Below are 15,627 nucleotides of genomic sequence, written 5' to 3' on the forward strand. Positions count from 1 at the left end.
TGTAGGAATCTTTGGTTCAGCAGCATGTGAATGAGCAAGGTAGGCGGAAATTCCCCGCACTTCCGCAGCGACACGATCAGACAATTGCTTTATCTCCATTGAGAGAAAAAAAAAATTCCCCCTACGGCCTCAGAGATATAGAGGAAAAAATATACACTTTTTTTTTTTTTCAATTCTTTCCTGCTATTGAGTACCCTAGGATCTGCGGTATGGCGGGTGATTCTGTTATGATTGAGTCACCGTAGGAGGCAAAAATAGAAATCCTAGCTAAGTCCAGAAAACCAGAGAAGTTGGCAGCTATCGGATTGCAGACCCCTGAACCTATCAACACAACTAGCAGTAGCCGTGGGGGGCTCCTACAGTGCCCTAGGCCCCTCGATCACAGCCGGAGGACTACATAGCCTAAAGACAGAAAGGGAAATCTAAACTGCCCCAGAGCAGACCCCAAAGCAAAAGGCAGCCCCCCACATATAATGACGGTGAAGCAAGAAGAAAGAACAAAACACAGACAGAAAGATAGACTGAGCAAAGATGGGGCCCAAGCTAGCTTAGATAGGAAAGGATAGGAAGGCTGCTGTCTGCAATCCGTGAAAAACCCTATGAAAATAAGAGCCAACAAACTGACAGTAAAAAAGGCCCTGAAGACGCTAGGCTTCAAAAAAGGCTATGTCAGTACTCAGGAATATTCTGAAGACAGAGCAACAGGCAAAAGGAGATTCAGCTCACCCCAGCAGGGAATGGCAGAATCCAGAAAAGCAAGGAAAACAAAACACTAATGCAAAAAGGCAAAGCAGAAATCTTAGCTTTAGATGAGCAGGAATCAGACTGGTTTCCTAGAAGTCCACAGAGAAATCACCCGCAGGCCAGAAGGGCGTCGGCAGCCTTATATCCAGTCATTAACTCCACTCAGCCAGTCATCATCATCAGCCCCAGGTGTTTGACAATCAGGCTCACTACCTTTCTTCACCAGAAGAGGGAGTTCCTCGGGCCTCAGTAGTGAAGGGGAAAATGAACTCACAACAGGATGCATTCCAACCAGCCGAAATCAGGGGGATCAAGGTCCCACAGGTTCAAGGCTGAATGACTGGTGGAATTTCCGGTCTACACCTGCAGAGTAGGCGGGCGCCTGCTCTGGTTTCATCATGTCTGGCTCACCGTCGTACAAGACGCGTGGGTAGGAGAGCTGGTGTCTTCAGGGTACAAGATAATATTTATCAGCCACACCCAAACGATTTTTCCTGTCTCGTCCTCCCAATCTGAACCCGTGCAAGTGCCTTATTCGAAGCCGTCAAATCTCTCAGGCGCAGTGGAGTGATCATCCCTGCCGGAAAAAGAGAGATTTCAGGGTTTCTATTCCAACCTGTTTGCAGTCCCCCCCCAAAAAAAAATGGAACGGGACCGTAAGGCTCATTCTGTACCTGAAGCTTCTGAACAGGTTTTTGTCAAGATCAGACATTTCCGGATGGAGTCTCTCCGCCCGGTCATACCTGCCATGGAAAAGGGGGAGAATATGTGGCCTCTAGCGACATCCAAGGTGCCTACCAGCACATCCCCATTTTTTTCCTCGCATCAAAGGCTCTTACAGTTGCCATCAGCAACCTGCATCACAGCCGTACCCTTTGGGCTAGCCATGCCCCCAGGGTATTCACAAGGGTCATGGCCGTCATGTCCATCCTGCATGCCCAGGGCATAATCATCTGGCCTTATCTGGACGACGTCCTGGTCAAGGGCCCATCTTTTCAGTCTTGCGAAGAGAGCGTCAACATCACGCTGGATACACGTCTCCGCCTATGGTGGCTGGTGAATTTGAAGTTCTGAAGTTTTCCCCTATTCCAACTCACACAATTTCCTTTCTATTGATGATCTTCGACACTTCCCGAGGGTTGGAAAATCTCCCTCGGGACAAGGCCCTAGCGCTCCGTCAGGGAACCTGGGCACTTCGCCAGCCAGTCTCCCGTACCATCCGGTTTGGCATGAAGGTATTAGTGAAAATGGTGGCAGCAATAGAGGCTGTTCCATTTGCCCAGCCCCATCTTCGTTCCTTGCAGCACGCCCTCTTGGCAGCTTGGGACAAGCCTGTTCCTCCTCGACCACCAGTGTCGGTTGTCCGCAGCGGTCAGACAGGCTCGCAGATGGTGGACGATGAGTCCCTCCCTTCTGCAGGTGAAGCCTTTTCCTTCGAACCATTACTTGATGGTCACGACCAACGCCAGTCTCCTCGGATGGGCAGCAGTATTTTGCCACCACACAGATCAAGGATGTTGTCACCTCGGGAATCACGCCTCCCGATCAACCTTTTAGAAATTCGGGCGATTCGGCTGGCTTTGCAGCACTTTTCATCATCTCCTGGCAGGACGCCCTGTCCGAATTCAATCAGACAATGCCACGGCAGGGGCTTACATAGATCATCAGGGGGGGCAGCCGCAGCAGGACGGCCATGCTCGAGGCAAAGCATATCCTTTTGCTGGGCTGAGAGAACTCACTCTGTGATCTCGGCAGTTCACATTCTGGGCGTGGAGAACTGGGCGGCGATCTTTCTCAGCCGGCAGGGTCTCGCATCCGGGGTATGGCCACTCCATCCCGAGTTTTTTCCAACAGATTTTCCAACATTGGGGAACCCCAAAAGTGGACCTGATGACTTCCAGGCTAAATGCCAAGATGCCCAGGGTTGTCGCTCGGTCCCGGGACCCACAGGCAATCGCCGTGGACGTGTTGGTCCTTACATGGAACCAGTTTTCACCTCTTGTACCTGTGTCCTCCGCTTCCACTGCTTCCGAAAGTCTAAGAAAGTTCAAGGCATAGGGGGTTCCAGTAATACTGATTGCCCCAGATTGGCCTCGTCGGACAGGGTACGCAGATTTAATGCAGCTACTCGTCGACATCCACTGGCGGCTGCCATAGCCCCCAGACCTACTTTCCCAGGGCCCGTTCTACCACCAGAAACCAGAGGCCCTGTGTTTGGCGGCTTAGCCGCTGAATCTTGGATCCTGGCCCAGGTCGGGTTTGGCCGGAAGGTGGTGGCTGCAATGGTTAGTGCCCGGGAGCCCACCTCAGCACGTGTTTACCACCACGCCTGGGAAGTTTTCTTCTCACGGTGTAGGGACCGCAGTTATCCTCCACTGAGATTCTCCATTCTTAACATTTGTAGCTCTTCTCCAGTCTGGACTATACTCAGGTTTAGCTCCAAGATCCCTCAGGAGACAGATTACGGCCTTATCCGCCCTTTTTCAGCGTAGGATTGCTACCCAATCTGCAGGTAAAGACCCTCAGCCAGGGGGTCTCCTGCTTGATTCCCCCCTATAGGGTCCCTAGGACGCCTGGGGCCTTAACCTTGTCCTAAGCGGTCGGCAGGAAGCTCTGTTTGAACCACTACATGGTGTCTCTTTGTCATACCTTTCCTGGATGGTGGTGTTCCTCCTGGCTATAACGTCAGTTAGATGGGTCTCGGAGCTGGCGGCTCTATCCTGTCGAGCCCTGTATCTGATTTTCCACAAGGATAAGGTGGTTCTCAGGCCGACTCCTCCTTTTTTCTGCCAAAGGTCGTTTGTTCATCTCACTTTATTTAGGATATTGTCTTGCCCTTTTTTCTGCCCAGCACTGGTACACTGGGTGGAAAAGGCGCTGCATATGCGGGATCTGGTGAGAGCTCTCAGGAGGTACGTGTCACGGCCGGCACCCTTTCGTTAGACAGACACATTGTTCGTGCTTCCCGAGGGTCGCAGGAAGAGACTCACTGCCTCAGGATCGACCATAACCAGGTGGATTCGTTTGGCTATGCGGGAGTCTTACCGCATCAGAGGCGCACCTATTCCAGCGGGGATCAGAACACACTCTGCTCGGGCGGTGGTCGTCTCTTGGGCTCTTCAGCACCAGGCTTTGGCGAAGCAGGTCAACAACCTGCTCCAGTCTACACACATTCTGGAAGCACTACAATATCCATACTCAGGCTTCAGCATACGCGAGCCTGGGTAGAATGATTCTCCAAGCAGTGGTGGTGCACCTTTATATAGGAGGTGCGTATAGCTTGGACCGGTGAGTCAACTTCCCACCCAGGGACTGCTTTATCACGTCCCACAGTCCTGTGTCCCCCAATGAGGCGAAGGAGAAACAGGGATTTTTGTGATAACTCACCGTAAAATCCTTTTCTCTGAGATGCTCATTGGGGGACACAGCACCCACCCTGTAGCCAATTGGCTCTTTTTTTGTTTGTTAATATGTATTTATGATAAAAGGTGTCTCTTTCCAGACATGTTGTTACCTGCATTAAGGTTTATTTAGCCTGTGTTTTTCATCTACTGCTTTTGCACCGAACTGGTCTCGCTGGCAATCAGGGCAAGGGTATATACTGCAGAGGAGGAGCTAACCTTTTTTTCATTCACTTAGTGTCAGCCTCCTGGTGGCAGTAACATACACCCACAGTCCTGTGTCCCACAATGAGTGTCTCGGAGAAAAGGATTTTACGGTGGGTTATCACAAAAATCCCTGTTTCAAGATCTAGTGAATAAATCAACTTTTGTTCATGGGGAGACCCCTTTAATTCTTTTTTCTCTACTCTAAGAAACAGTGTCTTGTCCCTGCGTTTATCATTCCCCTCTACAACCCCTGACCAACCTTCTCTACTCCCCACTGCCAGGGACGTTGCACTGACTTATGACTCATACAGGGAAAATTGACCTCCTGTTTCTACATGGTGCTTAGAAGGAGCTTATATATTATATATAATATAATGACTGCAATATAGATTGATGATGATAACAATGTTGATGGGAGTGCTTTAAGAATGTGTGTTAGGCCGGGGTCACACTGGCGAGGAATACGGCCGAGTGAGAGGCGCTAAAAGCACGCATTAGACACGGACAAATGATTCTCTATGGGGTCCCTCGCACCAGGCGTATATTTCTCATCCGTATTCTACGCTCCGTGCCAATCGCAGCATGCTGCGATTGTCAGCGTACTACGGCCGTAGTACGCCAATGCAAGTCTATGGGTGCGCAAAAAATACGGATTACACACGGACCACACATGTGACTTGCGAGAAATACGCACCCGGTGTCTTTTAGCAAAGCCGGCAATTCAGTGCGCTATACAGTAAACTCACACTGACAGGTTTAATAAAGAAAGAAAGAATAGATATAGACACATAGAATACACATATATAGTGGGGAAAAAAAGTATTTAGTCAGTCAGCAATAGTGCAAGTTCCACCACTTAAAAAGATGAGAGGCGTCTGTAATTTACATCATAGGTAGACCTCAACTATGGGAGACAAACTGAGAAAAAAAAATCCAGAAAATCACATTGTCTGTTTTTTTTTCATTTTATTTGCATATTATGGTGGAAAATAAGTATTTGGTCAGAAACAAAATTTCATCTCAATACTTTGTGATATATCCTTTGTTGGCAATGACAGAGGTCAAACGTTTTCTGTAAGTCTTCACAAGGTTGCCACACACTGTTGTTGGTATGTTGGCCCATTCCTCCATGCAGATCTCCTCTAGAGCAGTGATGTTTTTGGCTTTTCGCTTGGCAACACGGACTTTCAACTCCCTCCAAAGGTTTTCTATAGGGTTGAGATCTGGAGACTGGCTAGGCCACTCCAGGACCTTGAAATGCTTCTTACGAAGCCACTCCTTCGTTGCCCTGGCGGTGTGCTTTGGATCATTGTCATGTTGAAAGACCCAGCCACGTTTCATCTTCAATGCCCTTGCTGATGGAAGGAGGTTTGCACTCAAAATCTCACGATACATGGCCCCATTCATTCTTTCATGTACCCGGATCAGTCGTCCTGGCCCCTTTGCAGAGAAACAGCCCCAAAACATGATGTTTCCACCACTATGCTTTACAGTAGGTATGGTGTTTGATGGATGCAACTCGGTATTCTTTTTCCTCCAAACACGACAAGTTGTGTTTCTACCAAACAGTTCCAGTTTGGTTTCATCAGACCATAGGACATTCTCCCAAAACTCCTCTGGATCATCCAAATGCTCTCTAGCAAACTTCAGACGGGCCCGGACATGTACAGGCTTAAGCAGTGGGACACGTCTGGCACTGCAGGATCTGAGTCCATGGTGGCGTAGTGTGTTACTTATGGTAGGCCTTGTTACATTGGTCCCAGCTCTCTGCAGTTCATTCACTAGGTCCCCCCGCGTGGTTCTGGGATTTTTGCTCACCGTTCTTGTGATCATTCTGACCCCACGGGGTGGGATTTTGCGTGGAGCACCAGATCGAGGGAGATTATCAGTGGTCTTGTATGTCTTCCATTTTCTAATTATTGCTCCCACAGTTGATTTCTTCACTCCAAGCTGGTTGGCTATTGCAAATTCAGTCTTCCCAGCCTGGTGCAGGGCTACAATTTTGTTTCTGATGTCCTTTGACAGCTCTTTGGTCTCCACCATAGTGGAGTTTGGAGTCAGACTGTTTGAGGGTGTGCACAGGTGTCTTTTTATACTGATAACAAGTTTAAACAGGTGCCATTACTACAGGTAAGGAGTGGAGGAAAGAGGAGACTCTTAAAGAATAAGTTACAGGTCTGTGAGAGCCAGAAATCTTGATTGCTTGTTTCTGACCAAATACTTATTTTCCACCATAATATGCAAATAAAATGAAAAAAAAACAGACAATGTGATTTTCTGGATTTTTTTTTCTCAGTTTGTCTCCCATAGTTGAGGTCTACCTATGATGTAAATTACAGACGCCTCTCATCTTTTTAAGTGGTGGAACTTGCACTATTGCTGACTGACTAAATACTTTTTTTCCCCACTGTATATATATATATATATATATATATATATATATGCATTCTATGTGTCTATATCTATTCTTTGGTTTCTGTTATAAACCCTGTCATAGGGCTCCATTATATGTCCAGTTTGCAAGCCTGCGAGAAAATCTCGCTATACGGATGCCATACGGATGCTTACATGCGCAAAATACGCGACCACACCTTGATTACGGATGACATACGGAGCACTGTTTAGGGGCCATTCATCCGTATTACGCATGTAAAATACTGACCGTATTTTGCGTCGGTTAGTGTGACCCCGGCCTTATGGTTGCATGTTTGCAAGAAGTAGTGGTGGTGAGGGCTCAGATAAACACGTCAGCAAAGGTGGGATGAGGTAAGATAGGATTAGAAAAAGAGTACTTACAGAGCAACTGTCCACACCGCCCTGCATGAAACCGGCACACATCATTCTGGGGCTAATCTGGATGGGGTAGAATTTTTTACAGGTTTGATCTCCTACAAGGGTGACTGAGGCCTTCTGTAGCTGTCTGGACATTGGACCTGAAATGTACACAAAAAAGTAACAGTATTTCATAGATTTCAGTGAGGAAGAGGACTTGAACTTTAGTGCCACCTATTGGAAGTAGAAATCCTAAATGTCAATGTCGACCCATTAACGAGCCTTGGCACATGACTTGGGATAAGCTAAACCAGAATCTCAATTTACAGACACGTGTTTTGAGGTGTTGCCACTCCTCGGTGCAAATTAGAAGATCTGATTTGGCTGTATCAAAAGAGGAGAATTGCTCGTCTTTGTAGCTCTTGGGATTAGGAATGTAACAGTATCTCCAGAATTGTTTAATAGAACTGGGCAATATGGTTTCTATTTTTTTTTTAAATTTTTCTTGTTGTTTGGCTATCTCATGTTGATAGGTCATCAATATCAGATCGGTAGTGGTTCGGCACCCCTACTTAATAGCACATGGTCTAGACTCTAGAGAATATGAATGCTTGGACAATTCTTTTAAACACGAGGTACATTTCTCTATTTTGATTTTGATATTCTTTATTGCTAAGCAAGCAAATACAAATGCACAGTGACATTTCATGCACAGTGATTCCTTATTTGCTTACCTACGAATAATATCTATTTTTCATAGTCCTCACCTTTTTCTATTTTTGAATCAGATACATTTTTCTCTTTAACCTTAATCGGGTAATTAGTTAAAAAGGTGTGCATTAAGTCCTTATAAATACCTGACATAACTCCTTTTGTTCCCCCATCACTACACACACAGTCCACCCATATGTCTCTTTGGACCCTCATAGAAACTGTCTTACTCTGGCTATGTAAGTGTGACAGAGCTGTCTATACTGGAACCCACAGATCTCAGATAACTCATATTCCTCCTGTAGTTTCTCAAAAGTCACTAGTCCTTGTGAGTCCTGTAATTGGGCCATGTATTGAATTCCTTTCCTCGCCCAGTTTTTAAATTCCCCCATTATGTCAAAGTCCGGCAGTTTTTCATTTTGCCATATAGGGGAATAATTTGTCAGGGCCTCCATTCCCCTAATCCTTTTAATCTCCTACCACACCTTGCGTACCAGAGCCAGAGTGGGGCATGACAGTCCCAGTTTCCTAAAGCTACCTGCCTCCAGTCCTTGAACCAATGAGTCTCTCCCCCGCACCTGAGTCAATATCTGCCACACTGAACCCCTGCCCTCTGTCTCTCTCCATCCCCTGAGCTGCTAGATAATAAATCCATGGGCTCTGGAGTGCCTCCCCCCCCTCTTCTTTAGGCCTCTGTGATATTTCCATTCTAATCCTCTGATGTTTTTTCCCCCACACAAGATCCCTAAAGGATTGATTGTACGAAACTGCCGCTTAGGTAACCATATGGGGGCATTGTGCAGCACGTACAACACCTGGGGCATCAGTACCATTTTAATCAGATTTGTCCTTCCTACCACTAATAGATCTACACCACGCTCTCACTTTGCTTCTGAACTTACCCAATAGCGGGATCAGATTTAAGTCTATATAACTCGAGAGCGGGAGTGTTATCCGAATGCCCAGATACTTGAACTGCCATACAACCGCCAGCCTACTACCATCCCCCTCTATTCTAAGATCTTCACCACTACAGTCCACAGCTAGAATATTGGATTTCTCCCGATTGATTTCCAGGCCCGACATAGCCCCAAATCTCCCAATGATGCTCATCACACCCCGCAAGGTTTCATCAGGGTCTTCCAGGAAAAGCAGCACATCATCTGCATATAAAGCTATTTTTTCCTCTATAGGTTCATATTTAAACCCCCTGACCGAGGCTGCCTTTCTAATTGTCTGTGCCAGGGGCTCCACCGCTAACACAAAAAGCAGTGGGCACAGTGGACACCCCTGTCTGGTCCCCCTGTGAAGAGCAAATTGTCTGGATGTCTGCCCACTAACCCTGACCCTAGCAGTTGGGGATGTGTACAACAGCCGTATCCATGATATGTGTCATGGTCCAGTCCGGAGTTTATTTTCTGCTGTCTTCACTCCGGACTGGTCATGCGGAAGTTAATCTCAGCCTCGTTCTGGAGCTGGCTGGGCTATTTCAGTCTCTCACAGCCTGCTGACCAGTGTTAGTGATAGCTCAAGCTTCCAGTTTAGAGCCTCTGACCCTTGTACCTTGGTGATACTCCTGCCTTTGACTGGTATCCACGTGTATGACCCGGACTGATCTCTGACCCCGTCTCTTGGTATTCGTCTCTGCTGCTACATTCCCTGTCTGGCATTTCACTCCCCGGCTTCTACCCCAACCACGTATTTCACCTCACGTTTTTGGACCCCGTGCTCATGTTTTGGCTTTCTGACCCTCGGCTTGGTATTTTGACTACGTGTATTGCTGCTCCTTCTGGTACGTCGGCTCCTGCTAGTTTCTGACTTGGTTCGTCTGACCATTCTCTCTCGTTACCTGTCACACCTGTGCTGTAGCTCAGTGTTGCTACTTAGTGTGTAATCTCTCTTCCCTCACCAGCTCCCCCTGGTGGAGGTTTCACTACAATATGAACGCTGGTCCAAATCCTAACACTCCCACACCTTCCAAAGATACCCGTAGCGTCTCCACTTGCAGTCTGATTACCTCCTTCCTTAGTAGAGCCCCAGCCTGTAATGTAGCATTTTGTTCCCTCTATGAAGCTATGGCTGGTGTCGGGGAGGCAGATAGGCTTTATTAGATTTGTAAATGAGAGAGGTGAAGGCAGCTCCAGCAAAGCCACGTCGTTATCCAGGGTGTACACATTGTAGAAGGGATGTTTATGGATTCGGAAAATCTTCTCCACTCTTCCCTCTACCCCATTGAGGAAGGGGGTTCCCAGGTATGCTGCCCACACTTTGGGGTCATTGTAACTGTTAGTGTCATAAAAAGAAAAATGACGATGTAGTCAAACACTAATCAATAATTACTTTCCTTTTTCTCATATGATTCTGCAAATATTCAGTCCCCAGCCCCCACACATCCCTTCTTCTATCACAGTACCCCGCACAGTATGGCCCTGTCAATAACTACATGTCAAAGCAGTGGGCAGCCGAAAGCATCCAACGGTCCGAGATCAGAACAGCTCCACATTTGTGCTCCTTTCTTCTTAGCCACAGACTAACTTGCCAAGGCCATTCCCCTCGCAAGGAACCACTGCCTCCAACTATCTTGTTGAAAGGTACTACAGGGGCAGAGCCACAATCTGAAACAAAGAAACATAATTGTAATGGGTTATTTTATTTAATTTTTTTTACAAAAAATAGTATTAATTTGGCAAGAGACAAAAATGAACAGCACAGTGTAATTAATGCATAGTCTACTGATTTGGCAGCATATCCCCAGCAATCAGGCTGTCAGTCAGGCCATGCTATTTCCTTATCACACAGGTCTAATTGCAATAAAAAAAGTTTTGTGTATTTGATTTGATTTAATTAATTAGATAAAATGGCAGATTTATTACTACTGGTTTAATCTTAAAGGGAATCTGTCACCAAGTTTTTGCCACCTAATCTGAGAGCAGCATGACGCAGAGACAGATAACCTGATTCCAGCAATGTGCCACTTACTGTAGTTTTGATAAAAATCACTGGTTTATCAGCAGGAGATTATCATTAGAGGACTAGTAAACTTGCCATGTAGTCCTCCATATTCATGAGCACTGTATAACCCCGCCCCCACCACTGATTGGTAGTTTTCTGCTGCTCATATTGAAAATAGTGCATAAGAAACAAAAAAAATAAAGATAACGTTTTGAAGGATAAAAAATACCTTTAGTTAAAAAAATATATTAAACCATGTTAGAAAAAAAAAAATTGGTATGGGCTAAATACACTCTGAAAATATTAGTGAGGCGGCAGGTCTCAATAGTGAAATAGTAATAGATTATCTGTAGTCTCCAACCGCGAATAGTTCTATCAGTTGTTAGCCGCTTCATGACTGCCGACAGTAGATAAACGTCGGCGCTAGCAGGGCTTTGTGCAGAGCCATTTGTCTACGATCGGCGGATTTGTGCTGATCGGGACCCCCACATACCTTATAAGGAGGGGATCCTGGCGCACAATGCTTCCTGTTACCCCCGAACTCATCGAGACCTGATTAGTTCAGGTCCTGATGACGTCAGCGTCACACCAGCCAATGAGACAGATCACTGGGAATGTTTGTTGTAGCAATGGACTTTCCCGGTGATCTGCCTCATAGTAACACTGTTTCTCCTCTGATCTCCTGTCAGTGAGAGATCAAAGGAGAAACAGTGTGGCAAGTGCTCCTGGCAACAGCTAGTGCTATAATTAGGGTTAGTGTTAGGCTAAAGTTAGGGCTACCGTTAGCGTTAAGGTTACTGTTAGGCTAAAGTTAGGGTTACTGTTAGGGTTACTGTTAGACTAAAGTTAGGGATACTGTTACTGTGAGGGTTACTGTTAGGCAAAAGTTAGGGTTACTGTTAGGCTAAAGTTAGGGTTACCGTTAGGGTTACTGTTATGGTTACTGTAAGGGTTAGGGTTACTGTTAGGCTAAAGTTAGGGTTATTGTTAGGCTAAAGCTAGGGTTAGTGTTAGGCTAAAGTTAGGGTTAGGCTACAGTTAGTGTTAGGGTTAGGTGTTATGATTGGGTCACCGAGGAGGAAAACAAAACCAAGCTAAGTCACAGAACACCAGAGAGGTTGGTAACTACGCGGACTGCAGACCTCTGATCCTAACACACAACAGCAGCCGTGGAGCATACCTACGATGATTCTAGACGCCTCGTCACAGCCGGAAGACTAAATAAGCCTAAAGCAAGAAAAGGGGAAATCTAAACTGCCCTAGAGCAGACCCCAAAGGAATAGACAGCCCCCACACATGTATTGACGGTGAAACAAGATGAAAGCACAAACACAGGTAGGAAAATAGGCTGAGCAAATGATGGGGCCCACACTAACTAGAATGGACAGCAAAGGAAATATACTGTCTGCAATCACGCCAAAAACCCTGCAAAAATGTCCAACACTTCTGATAGCAAGAAAAAACCCTGAAGTCACTAGACATCACCCACTATATCAGCACTCTGGCATTTTCTGAGAACAGAGCAAAAAGAGGCCAATCTAATAAGGGACAAAAAGCAAACTGGCACATACAGTGACAAAAGAGTGGAAATTCAGCACAGCCCCAGCCGGGGCTGGCTGACCACACAAAAAACTGAATAGACCAAACCAAATGAAATGTGAACATTAGCAGAGGCAACTTAGCTTGAGAAGGCAGGAACTGAGCTGGAAGCTAAGACCTCAAGAGGCAGGAAAAAATCACCAGCATGGGAATAGGGAGTCGGCTATCTTAAATCCAGTCTGAGACTCCAGATGTCCAATCCTCATCCTCATTATCAGGTGGCAGGTCTCTGTTAATTAGATCAGCTTTATTACCTCCTGCCACCACCAGAGGGAGCCTGGAAAGAGAACTCACAACTCCTCTGTCAGCACAACCAGCTCCCTCACCAGAAACCAGAGGCAGACCAGAAAATGAGTTCACAACAGTTAGGCTAAAGTTAGGGTTAGTGTTAGGCTAAAGTTAGGGCTAGTGTTAGTCTAAAGTTAGGGTTAGGCTAAAATTAGGGTTGGGTTTAGGGTTGGGATTAGGGGTGTGTTAGGGTTATTTTTGTGGTTAGTGTTATGGTTAATGTTAGGGTTGGGATTAGGGTAAGGGGTCTGATGGGGTTAGGGTTGTGATTAGGGTTATGGTTGGGATTAGGGTTAGGAGTGTGTTGGTGTTAGGGTTGTGGTTAGGATTATGGTTAGGGTTGAGATTAGGGTTAGGGGTGTGTTGGGGTTAGGGTTGGAATTGAAATTGGGGGGGTTTCCACTGTTTAGGCAAATCAGGGGCCCAACATTGCGCTCAATCTCAATTCCAGCCAATTCTGCGTTGAAAATGTTAAATGGTGCTCCTTCCCTTCCGAGTTCTGCCATGCGCCCAAACAGTGGTTTACCCCCACATAACCACATCTGCTGCTTCTTTCTGCTCCGTCAATGTGGAAAGTGTTCCCGCACAGTTCTTTATCCACAGAACCTCCACTTGTATACCCGCAACAGTTCTGGTGAGTGAGAGCCCGTCATCTGTTACGGAAGTAGACATGTCTGCTGTTTTTCCGATCTCTGACACTGAGTCCATCAAATCTTTCTTAATTCACCATAACAACCATGCCTGCAACTCACTCACAGTCCAACAGTTTGTCGTGTTCACCCTGTCATCACAGAAACCAGTCCTCATTTGTGCACTTGTGGTCACGTAAAAGATAGTTCCCTCCTACACATGGCAAAGCTAAGAGCTTGAACTTCATCATATTCAATCTATTAATAATAATAACCTATATTTATATAGCGCAGACATATTCCGCAGCGCTTTACAAGTCAGCAGTTCGTATAAAACAGGCATAAGTTACAAAGTTAACAATAATCCAACAATTAAAGCAAAAATAATGACGACCCTGCTCGTAAGAGCTTACAATCTACAATGAGGTGGGGGTGGCACAAAGTACAGGGTGGGCCATGTATATGGATACACCTAAATAAAATGGGAATGGTTGGTGATATCAACTTTCTGTTTGTGGCACATTAGTATATGGGAGGGGAAAAACTTTTCAAGATTGGTGGTGACCATGGCGGTCATTTTGAAGGTGGCCATTTTGGATCCAACTTTATTTTTTCCAATGGGAAGAGGGTCATGTGACTCATTAAACTTATTGAGAATTTCACAATAAAAACAATGGTGTGATTGGTTTTAATGTAACTTTATTCTTTCATGAGTTATTTACAAGTTTCTCTTTATTTACAGCCATTTGACATGTTGCAGAGGTTAACACACGAGGAGCTGATAAAAATTGTGTTGATGTCTGGTGAACACAGTACCCGGGTCAATGCATATTTCAAGGCAAGACACCCTACGCAAGAAAACTGTCACCATTCCCATCTTATTTAGGTGTATTCATATAAATGGCCCACCCAAAAAAGTTTGCTTCATCACTGAACATAATGTTCTGTGTAAACAGAGGGTCCCTGTTCCAATTTCTGTTTTGCCCATTCTGCAAATTTTGTAGGTTTCGTATGCTTTATGGCCAATGTGAACATGCGTTTAAGTGCTGCATGTATACCAACTCAAACCAAGCTCAATTTTTGTGTTTTTTCCTTTGTATTTTTGCATTTTGTGCAAACCGGCATGTGGTCTTCCCCTCCTGAGCTGGAAATTGTATATAAAGGCTTCCCCTGACTGGCATCCACTGGTTTGGACCTAGTCCTTTGTCTGCCGTTATTCACCCACTGATGTCAACTTTGACACATGATAAGGTTTTTAATATTAGACAGTGTAGGACCGTCCCGATAAGGGTCACCTTGTCAATGGTGGGATGGCCTTTATGCTATATTTGATCAAATACAGTATTACTAAGAACTCTGAATTATTTAAATGCACTTTTACGTTTTAATTATTTAATTACAGCAGGGTTTTTCTCATTTTGTCTTTTGTAAGTTTAGTTTGTTTGTCAAAACTGCAGGAAACAGCCCAGTAAGAGATATATAGTTGGAAGCTGGATTGGTTGAAAATTCGGTCCGATTTTGCTGCATTCTAAGCTGCGTCTTCTTTTCAAATGCTTTTTAAAATTATCTAATGGGACATAGAAAGTCTACAAAAGACATAATAAATCTAGATCATAAGATGTAAAAGTTTTTTATGTGTAAAGCGAGTCAATATCTTGGCACATTTAGTTTAACCTCTTCCCGACCGCCCACAGTAGATAAACGTTGGCGCTTGCTGGGCTTTGTGCAGCGCCGACGTTTATCTACTGTCGGCGGTTTTGTGCCCCCCGGGACCCCCACATACCTTACAACACGGGGATCCCGGTGCACAATGCATGCTGGGACCCCCGACGTCATCGAGACCTGATTGGTTCAGGTCCTGATGACGTCAGCGTCACAGCAGCCAATGGGAGCGATCGCTGGGAAAGCTGCTTGTTTCCCGGCAATCTCACTCATTGTAACGCGGCTTCTCCTCTGACAGATGATCAGAGGTGAAGCAGCGTTACTGTGTGACTAGATCGCTGCCTGGCACAGCTGTGCCAGGCAGCGATCTTGTCACACAGTAACGCTGCTTCACCTCTGATCATCTGTCATTGTGAGATCAGAGGAGAAGTTGCGTTATGTGCCAGGCAGCGATCTTGTCACATAGTAACGCTGCTTCACCTCTGATCATCTGTCAGTGTGAGATCAGAGGAGAAGTGGAGTTACTATGAGTCAGATCGCAGGGCAGCGATCTTGTCACAAAAATAAAAAAAAGTAAAGAAAAAAAAAGCAGGTACACAGGTTAGGGCTAGGGCTAGGGTTAGGGTTAGGGCTAGGGTTAGGGCTAGGGTTAGGGTTAGGGC

General features: G+C 45.8%; 1 protein-coding gene across 1 annotated transcript in view; it reads right to left on the bottom strand.

Moving 5' to 3' along the window:
* The window catches only part of TMPRSS9 (transmembrane serine protease 9), a 113,413-nt gene that overhangs the window by 12,228 nt on the left and 85,558 nt on the right, over positions 1–15,627 (bottom strand). The window contains exons 16-18 of the mRNA XM_073545109.1: positions 10,279–10,450; positions 9,853–10,118; positions 7,149–7,285 (exon numbers count right to left, since the gene is read on the bottom strand). Coding sequence (XP_073401210.1) covers positions 7,149–7,285; positions 9,853–10,118; positions 10,279–10,450 — 575 coding nt within the window. The remainder of the gene's footprint in view (positions 1–7,148; positions 7,286–9,852; positions 10,119–10,278; positions 10,451–15,627) is intronic.

This window comes from Dendrobates tinctorius, unplaced genomic scaffold (genome assembly GCF_039654945.1).
Source record: "Dendrobates tinctorius isolate UK_male_01 unplaced genomic scaffold, ASM3965494v1 ptg000011l, whole genome shotgun sequence".
In the NCBI taxonomy this organism is placed as follows: Eukaryota; Metazoa; Chordata; class Amphibia; order Anura; family Dendrobatidae; genus Dendrobates; species Dendrobates tinctorius.